This window comes from Rattus rattus, chromosome 11 (genome assembly GCF_011064425.1).
Source record: "Rattus rattus isolate New Zealand chromosome 11, Rrattus_CSIRO_v1, whole genome shotgun sequence".
Classification (NCBI taxonomy): Eukaryota; Metazoa; Chordata; class Mammalia; order Rodentia; family Muridae; genus Rattus; species Rattus rattus.
Window position 1 is genome coordinate 61,677,933 of NC_046164.1, and position 18,123 is coordinate 61,696,055.

General features: G+C 44.1%; 1 protein-coding gene across 1 annotated transcript in view; it reads left to right on the forward strand.

The window, feature by feature from the left end:
* The first annotated feature begins 5,349 nt into the window (after nt 1-5,349).
* Nucleotides 5,350-18,123, forward strand: part of Prom1 (prominin 1) — a 92,671-nt gene continuing 79,897 nt past the window's right edge. Inside the window, exon 1 of the mRNA XM_032915997.1 lies at nt 5,350-5,740. Within this exon, the coding sequence (XP_032771888.1) occupies nt 5,521-5,740 (220 nt within the window). The 5' untranslated portion in view covers nt 5,350-5,520. The remainder of the gene's footprint in view (nt 5,741-18,123) is intronic.

Sequence of the window (18,123 nt, forward strand, 5' to 3'; positions counted from 1 at the left end):
GGGAGGTTCTATCTCTGTCTGGGGCTTGGTCTCATTACCAGGAAGTGTGCTTTTCTCAGTCCCTGAGCCTTTAATCCATCCAGCTTTGAGGCCCATAAGCAAAGAACTGGTGTGTGGGGTGTGTGTGTGTGTGTGTGTGTGTGTGTGTGTGTGTGTGTTATGTATATGTGTGTTTTGTGTATGTGCTTGTTGTGTGTGTGTTGCATATGTGTGTGTTGTATATGTGTGTTTTGTGTATGTGCTTGTTGTGTGTGTGTTGCATATGTGTGTGTGTTGTATATGTGTACGTACTGTGTATGTATTATGTATATGTGTGTTTTGTGTATGTGCTTGTTGTGTGTGTGTTGCATATGTGTGTGTGTTGTATATGTGTGTGTGTTGTGTATGTGCTTGTTGTGTGTGTGTGTATATGTGTGTGTGTTGTATATACATTACTGTGTATGTATTATGTATATGTGTTTTTGTATGTGCTTGTTGTGTGTGTGTTGCATATGTGTGTGTGTTGTATATGTGTATGTATTGTATATGTGGTGTGTGTGTGTGTGTGTGTGTGTGTGTGTGTGTGTGTGTGTGTGTGTGTGTGTGTGTGTGTATGTGTTGTTGGGAGCCATCATCAGGGTCACAGGGCACACTGGCTGTGGGGGAGCTTGATCCCAGGAACCACCTGGAAGTCTAAGGCAGCCGTGATTTGCTGGAGAAAGACTTTGGAGACATTCTACTGTAACTCTGTAGAGAAGTAATCAGAGCACGAAGGGAGCTCCCAAAGGAAGCAATATCTGAAGGGATTAGATAGGCATCCACCTCTTCCTCCACACGACTCAAGAAAGCCTACCTCTTGGCTAGTTTTAATGTCCACTTCTTTAAACTTGGAGAGTGAGTCTTGCCCTGCATATTGTGCTCTCCTCTCCCTGAGCTGCTCTCAGCAGGATCTCACATAGAATATAGGGAGTTCTTGATTGTCCCCATGTCGCCTTCCCAGTGAGCTTTGTACTTACCCTGAAAGTTAGTATCTATCTAGCACATAACATGAAAGCCCGTCTTCTAGACCAAGGCACTCCGACTCCTTTACCCCCCTCCCATCTTTATTAAATTGAGTATTTCTTAATTACATTTCAAATGTTATTCCTTTTCCCGGTTTCCAGGCCAAAATCCCCCTAACCCCTCCCCCTCCCCTTCTATATGGGTGTTCCCCTCCCCATCCTTCCCCCATTACCACCCTCCCTCAAGAATCCGCTCACTCAATGAATATCCTAGTAAGAGCACCAGTGGAAGGGGAAGCCCTGGGTCCTGCTAAGACTGAACCCCAGTGAACTAGATTGTTGGGGGAGGGCGGCAATGGGGGGAGGATGGGGGGGGGAACACCCATAAAGAAGGGGAGGGGGGGGGGTTAGGGGGATGTTGGCCCGGAAACTGGGAAAGGGAATAACACTCGAAATGTATATAAGAAATACTCAAGTTAATAAAAAAAAAAAAAAAAAAGAATCCCGCTCACTGGGGGTCCAGCCATGGCAGGACAAAGGGCTTCCCCTTCCACTGGTGCTCTTACTAGGATATTCATTGCTACCTATAAGGTTGGAGCCCAGGGTCAGTCCATGTAGTCTTTGGGTAGTGGCTTAGTCCCTGGAAGTTCTGGTTGGTTGGCATTGTTGTTTATATGGGGTCTCAAGCCCCTTCAGCTCTTTCAGTCCTTTCTAAGATTCCTTCAATGAGGGTCCTGTTCTCAGTTCAGTGGTTTGCTGCTGACATTTGCCTATGTATTTGCTGTATTCTGGCTGTGTCTCTCAGGAGAGATCTATATCTGGTTCCTGTCGGCCTGCACTTCTTTGCTTCATCTATCTTATCTAGTTTGGTGGCTGTATATGTATGGGCCACAGGTGGGGCAGGCTCTGAATGGGTGTTCCTTCAGCCTCTGTTCTAAACCTTGCCTCCCTATCCCCTTTCAAGGGTGTTCTTGTTCCCCTTTTAAAGAAGGAGTAAAGCATCTGCATTTTGATCATCCTTCTTGAGTCATGTGTTCTGTGTCTCTAGGGTAATTCAAGCATTTGGGCTAAGAGCCACTTATCAATGAGTGCATACCATGTGTATTTTTCTGCGATTGGGTTACCTCACTCAGGATGATATTTTCCACTTCCAACCATTTGCCTATGAATTTCATAGTCATTGTTTTTGATAGCTGAGTAATATTCCATTGTGTAGATGTACCACATTTTCTGTATCCATTCCTCTGTTGAAGGGCATCTGGTTCTTTCCAGCTTCTGGCTATTATAAATAAGGCTGCTATGAACATAGTGGAGCATGTGTCTTTGTTATATGTTGGGGCATCTTTTGGGTATATGCCCAGGAGAGGTATAGCTGGGTCCTCAGGCAGTTCAATGTCCCATTTTCTGAGGAACCTCTAGACTGATTTCCAGAATCGTTGTACCAGTCTGCAATCCCACCAATAATGGAAGAGTGTTCCTCTTTCTCCACATCCTCGCCAGCATCTGCTGTCACCAGAGTTTTTGATTTAAGCCATTCTGACTGGTGTGAGGTGGAATCTCAGGGTTGTTTTGATTTGCATTTCCCTTATGACTAAAGATGTTGAACATTTCTTTAGGTGCTTCTCAGCCATTCGGCATTCTTCAGCTGTGAATTCTTTGTTTAGCTCTGAATTCCATTTTTTAATAGGGTTATTTGTCTCCCTGCCGTCTAATTTCGTGAGTTCTTTGTATATTCTTTCCCAATCTGTTGGTTGCCATTTTGTCCTGACAACAGTGTCCTTTACCTTACAGAAGCTTTGTAGTTTTATGAGATCCCATTTGTCAATTCTTGATCTTACAGCATAAGCCATTGGTGTTTTGTTCAGGAAATTTTCTCTAGTGTCCACGTGTTCGAGATTCTCCCCCACTTTTTCTTCTATTAGTTTGAGTGTATCTGGTTTGATGTGGAGGTCCTTGATCTACTTGGACTTAAGCTTTGTACAGGGTGATAAGAATGGATTGATCTGCATTCTTCTACATGCTGACCTCCAGTTGAACCAGCACCATTTGCTGAAAATGCTAACTTTTTTCCATTGGATGGTTTTGGCTCCTTTGTCAAAAATCAAGTGACCATAGGTGTGTGTGTTCATTTCTGGGTCTTCAATTCTATTCCACTGGTCTATCTGCCTGTCTCTGTACCAATACCATGCAGTTTTTATCACTATTGCTCTGTAATACTGCTTGAGTTCAGGGATAGTGATTCCACCTGAAGTCCTTTTATTGTTGAGGATAGTTTTAGCTATCCTGGGTTTTTTGTTATTCCAGATGAATTTGCAAATTGTTCTGTCTAACTCTTTGAAGAATTGGATTGGTATTTTGATGGGGATTGCATTGAATCTGTAGATCGCTTTTGGTAGAATGGCCATTTTTACTATATTAATCCTGCCAATCCATGAGCATGGGAGATCTTTCCATCTTCTGAGATCTTCAATTTCTTTCTTCAGAGGCTTGAAATTCTTATCATACAGATCTTTCACTTGCTTGGTTAAAGTCACACGGATGTATTTTGTATTCAGGACTATTATGAAGGGTGTCATTTCCCTAATTTCTTTCTCAGCTTCTTTCTCTTTTGTGTAGAGGAAGGCTACTGATTTATTTGAATTAATTTTATACCTAGCCACTTTGGTGAAGGTGTTTATCAGGTTTAGTAGTTCTCTGGTGGAACTTTTGGTATCACTTAAATATACTATCATACCATCTGCAAATAGCAATATTTTGACTTCTCCTTTCCGATCTGTATCCCTTTGATCTCCTTTTGATTGCACTGGCTAGGACTTCGAGAACTATATTGAATAAGTAGGGAGAGAGTGGGTAGCCTTGTCTTAGTCCCTGATTTCAGTGGGATTGTACCCAAGGACTTTTTAGTGCAAATCTGGAAATCTAGGCACACACACATCAAATGCTTAACACATCAAATGCTTAGTGATAATAGATGATAATTGTATTTTAAAACAAATTTTAGCATCTGTGTAATTTACCACTTACTTAAAGCAAATTTGCACGCCAATAAGGTGAATGTGACTGTTTGTTTGTTTAACGCAGTGCAACCCAAAGATACAGTAATGTAAAAGTTGCTGAGGAATTAGGGTAAGGAAAATACCTAGGTTCCTTGTTTTCTGTGATTAAACCATCCTGTTTCTATGAGAACAGAAGTCCTTGTGTGTTGGTAAAAACACTCCCCTCCAGATGGTGCAGCAGTCTGGAATCTGAACTAAGGCATTACTGGCAGTGTCCATTCGTGTTTCGTGGCATACTGGAGGGCACGCACAGTGTAGGGCTTGTGTATTGTGTGTTCAGAAGCAAAGCTGCAGGGAAGTCTCCTCACGAGACACTGATGGGCTGTGCATGCTAGATCTAGTGCATCCAGGTTGCTGGCTGATTTATTTACCCTGGAGAAATGGTGTTAAGAAGCCAGGTGTTTGGGATTCTTTCTTTCATATATTTACCTGCTGAGTAGAGACACCTTCTGTTAGAATACAAAGAACCCATGCTGCTCTCATCACTGCTATTCCCCTCCCCTCCCCAGACATGGGAGTATTGATGCCCATCATGAGGATTCTTGTTTCTTACCATCTCTTTGAGGTAGACAGGAAGCTTCCCTTGGCCCTGCCTCTCACTTCCTGTGTGCCTAGTCAGTGGGGATCGTGGCTTGGAATGGAAGTGTCCCCATAGGATGACCTGATAAGCTTATCAGAAAAGCAGATTTCAATTTCTGTTTGTCCATGACCTTGAGGTCATGCCTTTCCAGCTTAGGTTAGATAGAAAGATGGGTGCCTGAGAACGTTATCTGTTTGCGAACAGGCTGTAAGGAAGCTGTACCTTCAGTGTAAGAAGGGCCGCAGAAACTTAGAAAAGCTAAGCACTATTCCGTGGCCTGGGAGGGTGAGCTGGAGCATCAGAGAGCTCTGCTGTTAGAGCGTGGACTAAATACTGAGAAATACTGAGTTGAGTTATGGCCATATTGTGACTGCCTGGTAACTCCTGCAGGTTACCAAATTCCTTCTGTTCATGCTTCGTCACCTATAAAGTGGGATTATGCCTTAAAAGCATGTAGGATGTACCTGGCATACAGTGAGTGTTTGACGAACATCTGTTTCCAGGAGTAAACAACTTCTTGAACCGTGCCTAATGATTCCAGACCCCAGAAGGGACTGTCTTCTGAATCATCCTATCTTGAAGGAAGGATCCTCCTCCTAGTCCCTACCTGTAGCTCTGGAGCAGGCTGTGTGCTTGGTTTCATCTACTTAGCCCTAAGTGTTTAATTCTAAACCATGTTGCTCCCTCTGGGGTGGGCTCCTGGGGCGGGAAAGGCAGTCTCTGAGTAACCAGTGTTCTTTCTCTCCCTACCAGGGATGGTCCTTTGAGTGAATGACCTCCTTGGAGACCATTCTTCTGCTCCCCTTCTTACCAGCCAGGAGGCAGAAGATTCCACAGGTCCAGGAAAGACATAATCCCCTTGAGCTTCCAAAAAGTACCTTATGCCTGGGGGATCAGGCCAACTATGGCTCTCGTATTCAGTGTCCTGCTGCTACTGGGGCTGTGTGGAAAGATGACTTCAGAAGGTCAGCCTGCACTCGATAACACTCCCGGGGCTTTGAATTATGAATTGCCTACCACAGAATATGAGACCAAAGACACCTTCGATGCCGGGATTATTGACCCTCTCTACCAAATGGTGCACATCTTCCTCAACGTGGTCCAGCCGAATGACTTCCCTCAAGGTGAGTGTTGACCATGGGGAGGATTGATCTGCTTCTCTGGTTTCTTAGTGACCATGCCATGCATACAGAAGACAATGGGCACTGTACAGTATGAGGTTCAAAAGCATTGACTATACAGGGGCAGAAAATATTTATACAGAATTTAGAAAGATGTGTATTGGTTAAGGCGGGCGAGAAACCAAATTGAATCTTTCTGCTTGGTTGCATTTCCAGTTTATCTTGCTTTGTTTTGCCTAGAGCAATGCATTGTTTCAAGTTGTGCATGTTTGTGTGCATGTATACACACACAAAAGTGAACATTAGGGTAAAAATGCAAGTTCCTTGTCATGAAATGAGAGGTTGATGATTACTGGGCTGGTGTTGGTTGTGTCACTTAAGAATTTAACTCTTCTCCACCCACCACCTAAAAGCGATTTGACACTCTTTGGGGCAAGGACAGATGTGTCCAGACTTGCTTCTAAGACTAACTAACTGTTCCAATGTGCAAAGAGATTAGTGTGAGACCAGGAGGGCTGGTCACTTCACAGGTACAGGTTCTTTTGTGGTGAGGGCTTTTGTTCTCTGCACACAATACTGATGCTTCTTTGACCCTGTCTGTAATTCCTTAACGTGGAAGCCCCCTGGTTTGTGTGATCACTGAGATAGTCTTGGGAAGAGGACAGTGGCCGGTGGGAAGAATCTGCAGTGTGGCTTGCATTTTTGATGAACTTAGGTTGCACCCCTCCTAAGCTTGTCTTTAAACTACAGAGATTTGAATACTGGCATTGGTTATACAATCGGGGACAGTCCAAAAGATGAACGTGGAAGGCACTGAAAAAAGATCTTAGATGATTTGGGCTAATGTCTTTCTGAGGGGAGGTGTGTGTGTGTGTGTGTGTGTGTGTGTGTGTGTGTGTTGTGTGTGTGTGTGGTGTGTGTGTGTGTGTGTGTGGTGTGTGTGTGTGTGTGTGTGTGTGTGTGCGTGTGTGTGTGTGTGTGTGTGTGTGTGTGTGTGTGTGTGTGTGTGTGTGTGTGTGTGTGTGTGTGTGTGTGTGTGTGTGTGTGTGTGTGTGGTGTGTGTGTGTGTGTGGGGTGTGTGTGGTGTGTGTGGGTGTGTTTGGTGTGTGGGTGTGTGGTGTGTGTGTTTTTGTTGTAAATGTGTTTTTTTTTCTTGTTTTTTTTTTTTTTTTTTTTTTTTTTTTTTTGTTTTTTTTTTTTTTTTATGTGCCTTGGTGGTTTTCCTGTGTATATGTTTGTCATGTGAGGGTGCCAGGTCCCTGGAACTGGAGTTACAGATAATTGTAAACCACCATGTGGGTGCTGGGAATTGAACCTGGGTTCTCTGCAAGAGCAGCCACTGCCTTTGACCATATTTCTAGTCCCTACTGGTTAAGTTTTAAATAGCACTTGCCACAACCAAGAATGAGGGATAGCTTAGATCAGGTTGGCCAGTGGGCATGGGCATGTCTAAGGGGGAAATTGTTTGACTGCTTTAATTGAGGCGGGATGGAACACCCACCCTGAAGGTGGACAGACGGACTTGTAGGCTGGGGAGGAAAGGAAAAAGCAGTAAGCAAGCATGGGTGTGCTCATGTCCTCTGCTCTTGACAGTGCTGGGAATGTAACTGGGTGCTTGGGATCCTGCCTTTTCTTACCTCAAATACTGGACTGTAACATGGGATTGCAAGCCAAATAAACCCTTCCCACCCCGTGATACTTTCTGTCAGGATGCATTAACACAATCGCAGAAATGAAATGAGAACAGGAACCTTTATAGTTTCATTAAAATGCACATTTATTGCCATTTTTATTGTCTTTGAGATTAACCTGAAACAATCTGAAGTATTCTTATCCAGTTTCTGTTTAAACTTCAGTTCTAAGAAATAAGTCAGTCTGGGCCTTTGATGTCACTGAAGATGATCTTCAGTTAAACACTGCCTCTGTCACTGTTTAAAAGAATAAAGTTGGAAATCCAAATGATGAAAAGAGAAAACAGGAGATATTAGTGCATATTATCCCAGTTATTTGTTATTGCTGCTTTATTTTATTTTATTTATTTTTTTCTTTTTTTTGCTGGGGACAGAACCCAGGGCCTTGCGCTTGCTAGGCAAGCGCTCTACCACTGAGCTAAATCCCCAACCCCGCTTTATTTTATTTTAAAGACAGGGTTTCTCCATGTAGCCCTGGCTGTCCTGGATCTTGCTGTGTAGATCAGTCTGGCTTCAAACTCACAGAGATCCTCCTGCCTCTGCCTCCTGAGTGCTGGGTTTAAAGGTGAATGGCAGCACTGCCTGGCTTCTGGTCATCTTAAAATGTTTATTTGTGTGTGAATCTCTAGTGTATGTGTGTGCACATTTACATATGGGTGAAGCTAGAGGCTGATGATGTTGGATGCCCTCCCCCCCTTTTTTTACTGCTTTCTACCAGTTATAAACATGCTTGCTACCATACCTGTCTCATTCGGTGCTGGCAGTCTAGTTTCAGGTCCTCATGCTTGTAGGGCAGGTATTTTCCAATGGAACCATCATCTCCCTAGTCCCTAATTATCACTTTTTAAAAATTTATGTTCAAAGCTTAGAATTCAGTTGTTCCAGAAAAGTTGAAGCTATCCCTGTTTCAGTTTAAGGCATATCCTACAACTTACAAATCCTGCAATCTCTTTCCATGCCCTGTTCTGTGTAGCTCCTTCTGGACTTCAGAGGAAGGCTGATTGTACTTTTTTGTTCCTATTTATTTATTCATGTCATGTGTTCACTCTTTACATGTACACCTGCATGCCAGAAGAGGGCATTCAAACTCATTATAGATGGTCGTAAGCCACAAGTTGTTGCTTGGGGTTGAACTCAGGACCTCTGGAAGAGCAGCTGGAAGAGCATCTCTCCAGCCTTACTCTTTGTCCTTTATAAAGCAATGCATTTTCCAAGCCTTTCAGTGACCGGGCTAGCTGAGGATATATCTGAAGGGTTTGAACTCCATCAGAAACATTGTTAGCTAAGAAAAGAGCTATCTGAGGAGTGTGTAAACGTGAACACCCTGAGGGTGTTAGCCTAGCTTGTAGCTTGGGCTCATTATAGTGAAGTGAGACATGTTTCTGAGTTGCAGCTGCAGACCAAAGTGGAACAGATTTCCCTCTGAAGGGGAAGATTACTAGAGTATCTCCAGAGCCTAAGAGTGAATCTGACAGTTGACACCTTAGGGTTTCGATTTTCTTCTCCCATCCCAGTTTTTTTTCCATCATTCCACCCAATTACTAGATTACATCCAAACTAGTCTTCAAGTGTCCCTAAGTGGTCTATGTCACCTAGGATGTGAACAAAACAGTCATGGGCTTTTGTCTGGGCCCTGAAATTTCACAGGTACCAAATCATGGGGAAATAGCCTTAGAATATTAACTCAAGCAGAAAGATCTGAGACAAATATGATATGTTGATAGATGGTGTGCTGGCTAGTTTTATGTCAACTTGACACAGTTAGGGTTATCTGAAAGTAAAGAACCTCAGTTGAGAACATTACAGCCTCTGTAAGATCCAGCTGTAAGACATTTCCTTAATTAGTGATTGACTGCGGAGGGCCCCAGCCCATTGTGAGTGGCACCATCCCTGGGCTGGTGGTCCTGGGTTCTATAAGAAAGCAGGCTGAGCAAGCCTTGAGGAGCAAGCCAGTGAGCAGCACCCATCCATGGCCTCTGCATCAGCTTCTTTCTGCCTTCAAGTTCCTCCCCTGTTTGAGTTCCTGCCCTGACATCCCTTGATGGTACACTAGGATGTGGCAGGGTAAGGCAAATAAACCCTTTTCTCCACAACTTGCTTTTGGTCACGGTATTTCATTGCAGCAGTAGAAGCCCTAACTAAGACAGATGGACTTATCCAGGGGCTCTGTTCTTCTGCCTGAAAGTAGACAGTCTTTAAATGAAGAGTTTAGTATAGACTGAGGATTGGTAAAGCAAGGAATGACACTAGTGTCTGGGCTCTCTCTGCCTGCCATGTATCTTGGGTTCCACCAACATAGTTTACTGAGTTTATCGTTTGTTCTTATGAGAAGCCCATGTTACATCCTGAAGAGGGCTGGGATGGAATGGCCTTGATAGAATGGGACTTGAGACATAGTTTTACTTCTTGGACAAAAGAGAAGAGATAGAATTGATCGAGACTATGGGTAACTGAGCCATGGTACAATGTGTTCTAGAATCCGATGTGGCTATCTCATGAACATCTTCTTGGCTTGCAGTTACTGAGACTGTAAGACTGCCTGCTAGCCTGAGGCTCACTGAGAAGACAGTCTCTTTGGGTGGCACTGTGCTGAAGGCTGGGAATTCTGAAATCAAGATGGAGTCAGATTCAGCCTCAGATAGGCCCTATAACCCTGGTTGTAGACAGCTGTTTTCTAGTTGGGTTCTTGCATGCTTTCCCTGGTGCATGTTCAGAGATAGAAATGGACATTCAGACACACAGTGATCTCCCTCTCTCCTGCTTTTTGCACCAGGAAGAAATCTCACCATGAACACACTACTTATGTGCTTCACCTAAACCGAGTTATTTCCCAAAGTCCACATCTCCAAATGTCAACATATCAGAGCTCAGTTCATGTATTTGGGAAGAGCAAAGATAATGAATGTTCTATTTTGTGTTCTGTTGCTGTGAAGAGAACCATAGCCAAGACAACTTTTATAAAAGAAAGTATTTCGTTAGGGTTGGCTTATGGTTCCAGAGCTTTTGTCTATTATGACCGTGGCAGGAAGCAAGAGGGCACAAAGGCAGACATGATGCTAGAGAAGTAGCTGAGAATTCTATATCCAGATCCACAGGCAGCAGGAAGAGAGAGCCACTGGGTCTGGCTTGAGCTTTCGAAACTTCAAAGCCCACCCCTAGTGACATACATCCTCCGACCAGGCCACACCTATCCCAACTTCTCAAGCAGTGTCACTCAGTGTCACTAAGCATTCAAATATATGAACTCGTGGGAGCCACTTTTTTTTTTTTAAGATTTATTTAAAGTTTATGAGTACACTGTAGCTGTCTTCAGACACACCAGAAGAGGGCATCGGATCCCATTACAGATGGTTGTGAGCCACCATGTGGTTGCTGGGAACTGAACTCAGGACCTCTGGAAGAGCAGTCAGCTCTCTTAACCATTGAGCCATTTCTCCAGCCCCATGGGAGCCATTCTTATTTAAACTACCACAGTGGATACGGTGACTGTTCATGGTATATTTTGGCTAAGGTCAACAAGAGCCAAAAGTGTTGTGAGACAGAGTCTAAGTGGAATTTGGTTTGGGGAAGAATCTGGTTGGTGCTGGTAGGTAGATCACATGAAGGTGGTGCTCCTACAGTGGTTTAGAGGGATAACTATGAACATATACACACATACGTACATAGGGAAAGTAGGGGGAGAAATGCATGCAATGAACGTAGCGCCCATTACATGTTCAAAGATGCTTCGATCTTAGCTTTTCGCATTTTGTCTAGGCTCCGCCAAACATATTCCTTCCCTCCTTATCTTTTTTTATAAAACACAACAGCTTTTACAATGTCCTGCAGGGATGATCAAGGCCAAGCTGCTAACTTTCAGATCTTTGTTTCTCATAGGTGGAATCTTAACCTACTATAGAACTCTTATTTGTGAGGCTTAGAGAGATGTTGTGTATAAAGCCTGTGTTTAAAACCATGGCTGATTGGCACCAAGAAGAATCAATAATTGTGGTTGCTATTAACTTGATTATCTGAGAGGAAAGTTGGCCAAATATAATGTTTAAGTTGATGTAGGGAGAGGACATGGGACAACACGACTCCCTGGACATCATTAAAATGTCCTTGCTGCTGCTCCCTCAAGAACATTCTACACAGAATTGCCCTGTTGGAATCAGTTCTGTGACTTTGCGGAGTGTCTTGAGTCTGGTTGGCAGGCCTCATGCAGAGCAGATCCAGGCTTACCCTTCTCAGTGGTCTTACAGGCTCTTAGGTTTCCTCTGCTTTGTCCTTACTGATGATGACCCCAGTAATCCATCCTCAAGGCTTACTTTGCTACCTGTAAATTCACTGAAATCTTTCACAGTTTTTGGAGGTAGGCGATGGCCATAGGTGGAGTGTCAGTTATACTCATATATCTCTTAGCAGGTTGGGAAACTGAGTTAGAAAGAGCACGTGTTCAAGTTGCTTGAAAGAGGCAGACTGAGGCAGACTGAGTTTCTGGGACTAGTTATTTCTCCAGTAAGCTTTGGTTTCTTGCATGTAATCTCTTTTTTCCTTTTATTTTAATGTGGGGTGCTCTTAAAAAACAAATACAAAAACAAAACAACCATGGGTTAGACACTGCAACAAAAACAATAACAACAAATGAAAAGAAAAACAGCCAGAGGTGAAAGAATTAAAATAACCACAAGTCAATATGAAAAATGATAGTCTTTGTGTGTGACACGTGGGGAATGCAGACTGCCCACTGCGGGTGTTATACAGTGCCTCTCCCAAGTCTATGGCAACATGAATTTGTTCTAAGGTAAGACCTGGCGCCATTCTGAGGAAGCAAGCGAAGGGGTGGGGTTTAGGGGGCAGGGGAAAAACACGTCTGCTATTAGTTTTATGAAATATTCTAAAATAATTGTTCACCCTGCTTTAGCATATTCTTAAATTAGATTTTAGGATGGTTGACCTATTTCGAAAAGTATTTCCAGACTAATGTCATTTGCCCCTGGGCTCTGGCGCGTGTGGGCTCTGGCGCGAGTGGGATCTGGCGCGTGCGGGATCTGGCGCATATGGGCGTGGCATTGGCTGTAAGGTAGAATTGGAGCCGGAGGGTGAGTGAGGCTGGGTTCCCATGAGTTTGGGGTCTCCTCAGGACATTAGGGTGTACACACTTCTATCCTATGGCTTAATAAACTTTTAGCTGAGATGATCAAGGGAGTAGAACATCAGGACAGAGGGTTATGCTGTGGCCCTCAGTGAGGCATTAGAGTCCCTCTGCCTCCCATCAGAACCAGAGACCTTAGCATCCCCTGCCTCCTCCCAGCCTGACCTTTTTTTGCCTCAACTCTCAAGTCCCACAGTCTTGGTTGTATAGATTTAAATTTGCCCATGTTGCGGGCTTCAGATTAGTTCCCTGAAGAGAGCGCAGCGGCTCGTTTTCTTCCCAATTCTAACCCCCCAGGGAAGACAATTAGTGTTGGACCCTCTCAGTAGCTATGGCCAGGGTGGTGCTGAGTGAGCCTGGGTCTTCTGTGAGCGATCACTGTCACCACAACATCAGAAGCGGAGAGAGGAGGTTCCAGGAAAGTTGCTGGCCAGGTGAACAGCCCAACAGGTGTGCCTGCTCTAGGTACCATTTTGATAGCACCTGAACGTTCTCACCTGATCCACACAAAGTAGCCATTGTCTTCTTGCGGATCATGTGACTCATGCTGGCAGTGGACTTTGCCAAAAATAAGTTCACAACGGGAAAAAAATGATTGGTCTTGTTCTCTCTTCCTTCTGGTGTAAGTGTCTTTGATGGTGGCCTGTACTTCCTTCTCTCCTTTCTTCCCAGCACCTTTACAGGATTAGACAAGTTGGCCAGTCTGATTTAGGTCCTCTTAGTACCTATTTCTACAGAAGCTGAGACCAGAACACTGAGTGGAATGCCCAGGTCCTGCATCTAGCCAAGCAGAACAAGGAAAGTGAAATTCAAAAGGCCCAAGAGACATGGCCACAATGTCCCTTGTGTTGATGGCCCAAAGAACACTACTGAGCATCTTATTTTATGTTTGTATGTGTGTGTGTGGGGGGAGGTATATGTACTTGTGTGTATGTTTGTGCATTCTTGTGTGCTTGCATGGCTTGTGTGTTCGTGTATATGCATGTGTGCTTGTGTGTGTGCATGAACTTGTATGTGTACATGTGCTTGTGTATGTGTGTATGTGAGAGTGCCTGTGTGCTTCTTTGTGCTTGCATGTGCTCCTGTGTGTGTTTGCTCGTACATGACCACATGTGTGTGTCGGCTTGGATGGGCAATGCATCTGCCGAAGTATGACAAGCACTTCACTCCTGCGTCTGCAACGCCATGCCTCTGAACTACATCCTGCCAACTATTGCCTTGTTCCTTTGTGCAAAGTCCCTCTGGTTGAAATGTGATCCTTTCTTTCTTTAGCTCATAACAAGCAGCAGGAAAAGTCTTTCAAAAGACTCTGGAAGCAGGACTTCCTGCTCTGTGGGGCCCTGCCCTGGAATGGCTCACGAGTTTCCTCTAGCCCCTGTAGGAAGCAGATTAGTGTGAATGTACTCATGAGAGGCACCAAGGTAGCTGCAGGATGAGGCCGGGCTGGTGGGGAACCAGCCCTGAGTCTCTAGAGTAAAGTATGGTCTTTATAGGGCTATGCCAGGTCAGAGCTGCCTAGCAGGATGAATGCAGAGAGATCAGAGCCTCTCCCTGTGACTGGGATCTAGACTTAGAAAGTCACTGTGCTCTGACTGATGATGAAGAAAGAGCTTGTGCCCTGGATCAGCCTCCTAGCTTTACTAGCTCTGTGATGTTGAGCAAGTTACTGAACCTCTCTGTTCCCCGGGAAGATGACAGTTGATCACAGGCTCTACCTTGGGGGAGGGGGGGGTCACGGTATGTAAGTATTAAGTAAATATTTATAAAGCACTTAGAATAACACTTGATATTAACACTCAATGGTGTTTATTTGTTTATCAAGTAATGTAAGCATGTTTATAATCTGTATTGGTTAAACCCAGGCTTGATCACAGAGACAAGAGAAGCAGTTATGTGACCCTTGAATACTGGCTTGTAGTGGTAACAGATGGTCACAGTTTGGGGCACTTACACAAGCCCTAAAATATGCTAGGAATAAACTGGAAGCCAAAAGTCCAAAAATTAAGGTGTAAGCACAGCTTTGCTCTCTCCTACAGCCCTTGGGGGTGAATGTTCCTTGCTTCTTCCAGTCTGATGGTGCTGAGTGTCCCTTGGCCTATGTGAGGTTGCCGCCATCAGTCTGTCTTTCTCTCTTTAGGGCTCTGCTCCTCCAGGATGCTCTCACCTCGGCATAGTTAACTCATATGTAAAGACTTTCCACAAACAACATTTGCAGCTTCTAGGGTTGGGATTCCGATATTTAATCGTCTCCACTCAACCCCTTACACCTTTCCCGTTCTTCCCTGGTTCTCTGAATAACCTGGTGCAGCTCCTGGATGCTAAGCCTCAAGTTCTATTCTTAGAAAGTGAACCAGATTGTAACCTGGTTTGTCCCAGTGCAAGCACTCGCATTCCAATTCTGCAAAGCCTTCCTTCCTGGTGCAGTTTGGCTAAGAACATTGGCTGAGGTACCTGCCTTCCAACAGGCTCACAAGCTGATTACTACCTCACCCTACTCCAGTCAGCTCTGGCACAGGCCATATGAATGGTGTGCTCATGGCTTTTCTGATAGTGGTGGAGAAAGGAGAGGAGGCTCCACAAGGACTAGCATTTGAACCGAGCTGCGAAGTACATGGTTGAATCCCAGAAGCAGGGAGAAGCTGAATGATGCAAACTGAAACACAGACCTGGAAAAGGATCTTGAGAGCAGGAGAGTGGGGAAGAGGGCAGGGTGTGTAGCCTGATGCATGTCAGATAAGCTGTGGAATGCCCATAGAAGGCTCTACAGCAGCAGGAATAAGGGATCACTAGGAAAACCTACACTCCTGACCACAGACCGCTCCCTGCAGGAGGCCACAGAGATGCGTGCAGTTGAACTCAGTCTCTGGAAAATTCCTTGTGTGTCTGGAGTAGGGCTAGTTCACTGTTCCTCTAGCTTCAGGGCCATATGGGAGTTTAGAGGAAACATGAATTCTTGGGCTTTTCACAACATTCTTATAGTCATTGCTTACTTTTGAAAACACCGAAAAAGAGAAAAAATAAAGTCAAAGCAAAAATGTGTGCACAGATCAACATGGATAAGCTATCAAATTGACCTTTCACAAATGTCACACATCCACAGAAAGGAGAAGACCTGACCCCCACAAGATCACACCTGAAACTTACTTTTGGTCACTGATTATCAAGAATAACTAGCTGGTCTGCCACCTTGCAGTGACAAGGACTAGTTATTATTCCTGTAGAGTCATCCCAAACATAGTCTTGGTTCTGGCTTCTCTCCCTAAATGTGCTATTTATGAGAATATTGCTATGTCTAGCTGTAAACAATCTTTCTTCACTGTATACTATTCTACTATGTGTACATATGAGATTGCTAATCCAACCAACTGAATTGGTATTTAAGGGTTTCCGGTTGAGTCATTGTACATTGTACTGTTATGAACATTTTCCTGTATGTCTTTCAGTGACTTCATACACAATTCTGATCATGTGAGTTGCTGGATTTTTTTTTCCCCACCAATACTACCAACTTTAAAAGATATACTGAATCTTTTAAAAAATTTCTAAGGACTCTGGATGGTTCATTTGGTAAAGTGCCTGCCCCGCAAACATGAGCACCTGAGTTCAGATCCTCAGAACTCGCATACAAAGCAAGGCACATGCTCGTAACCAGAGCCCTGGGGATGTGAGAGAAACAGGCAGATTCCTTAACTTCCTCTGCTAAGGCAATGAGCTCCAGGCTCACTGAGAGACCCTGCCTTAACAAAAGAAGGGCAATCCAGAAAGAAACCAGACATTGGCCCTGGCTCTCACACATGCACACACTAACATATATGTCTCAGTATACATGGATAAGAAAAAATTACTAGGGAACATTTGAGATGTATACAAGAGCAGGGGCAGGGTCTAATGGGACCCACCCCTTTCCAACAACACTCTCCTGGGTTTCCTTTTCCCAATGCCCCACCCTTTATTTTGAAACAAATTCTAACCATTTTATCATTCGATCTACAGCTGGCTAAATGTGGTGATGCAGAGTCTGTGGATAAGGTGGCTTGGCTGTATTTACAAAGGTCAGATCAAAGTTCGCATCTGAGGCAAAACAATTTACAGATAATTTACATAGCGTCAACCCGAAAGTCAGATGTTTGGTTGTGTCTTTTTCAGATGTTCCTCCTATGGTGGCCCTGATAGTCCAGATCTTATTGATTCAACCTGTTCTCTAATAGGTTTCAACTTTGAGAAGGAATGTGATAGATACTCTGGGAAAGTTGTGGCTTGATATTTTCACACACGGGGCATCTTTTCATGCTTATTATAACGTTTCCTAAGTTAAAAATAGCTCCTTTTAATCAAGGACTTTAAAACATCCATTGGCCAATTGTTTGATATACAGCCAAGACTTAAATTTTGCCTTTATTCTGAGTTAATTGAAGTTCCAAAATTAGTGTTTCTGATATAAATCCTGCTCACAATGCATCCTTTATAATTTTAGGTTTCTTTGTTTTGATTTCTTTGAAGTATAGCAAAAGCGAAAAAAACGCTTCAGTTTACAGTGCCAGATTTGTAGTTTATTTTTTCCTCAGACATCAAAATTACTGGCCTTTGTATTTGATTTGTGTGTGTGTGTGTGTGTGTGTGTGTGTGTGTGTGTGTGTGTGTGTGTGTGTGGTGTGGGGAATTGGACCTACTTCCTTCCTTATACAAGACCTATGCCTTCCCACTGAGCCACGCCCCCACTGAGCCACGCCCCCCACTGAGCCACGCCCCCATTGAGCCACGCCTTCACTGAGCCACATCACCATCTGTTTGACTTAGTTTTTCCGCGCTCAGTGTCTTTACATTCATGTTTCTTCACTTCGTGTGATACTTAGTCATAACACATTCATAACCGTATTTATTATATATAAAAACGCAGAAAATAGCTTGTCAGCAAATTCAGTGTCATAGACTGAATTACCTACCTACTTGACCACAATCCATATGTGTAGGGGGATTTCCCCTAATTACTTGATTGGCTAATAAAGATGACCAGAAGTCAATTGCTTCTTGTTCAGTGTGATTGCGAAGATAAGGAGGTGGGTTTTCCCGTCCAAGAGAGAAAGAGGACAGGGAGAAAGAAAAGGGCTTTTGGGGCAAAGCAGTGAAGAGAAAGGACATGCAGAATGTAGGCTGGGGAGATGTTAGACTGTGGCAGCCTCCACCGGAAGAATTCCAAGATAGAATAGCTGATGAGTTTAGGACAACAGATTCCGTGCCCAGCACTAATGTCATCTGGTTGGTTTTGAATATTAAGATTGTCTGGTGTTTTCAATTCTTGACGATTCAGGTGGCAAGTGAGAGGGTGCAGCTGTGTGGTGGCCCTCGGCAGAGCCCGCCTCTGGAGTGGCTGTAACTCGAATGGTAGCTCCAGGCATTCTCAGCAGGGACACCTGTGGCTTAGCTAGAGGTCACGGTCTCAGGCCTTTGCACCAGGCAAGGAATGGGAACAGGCTGGGTGAAACCGCCATTGCCGATATCTAGCCGGAACAAAAATTGGTTAATTTTAAAATTACATGCTACACGTATATGGAAGTCCTGCT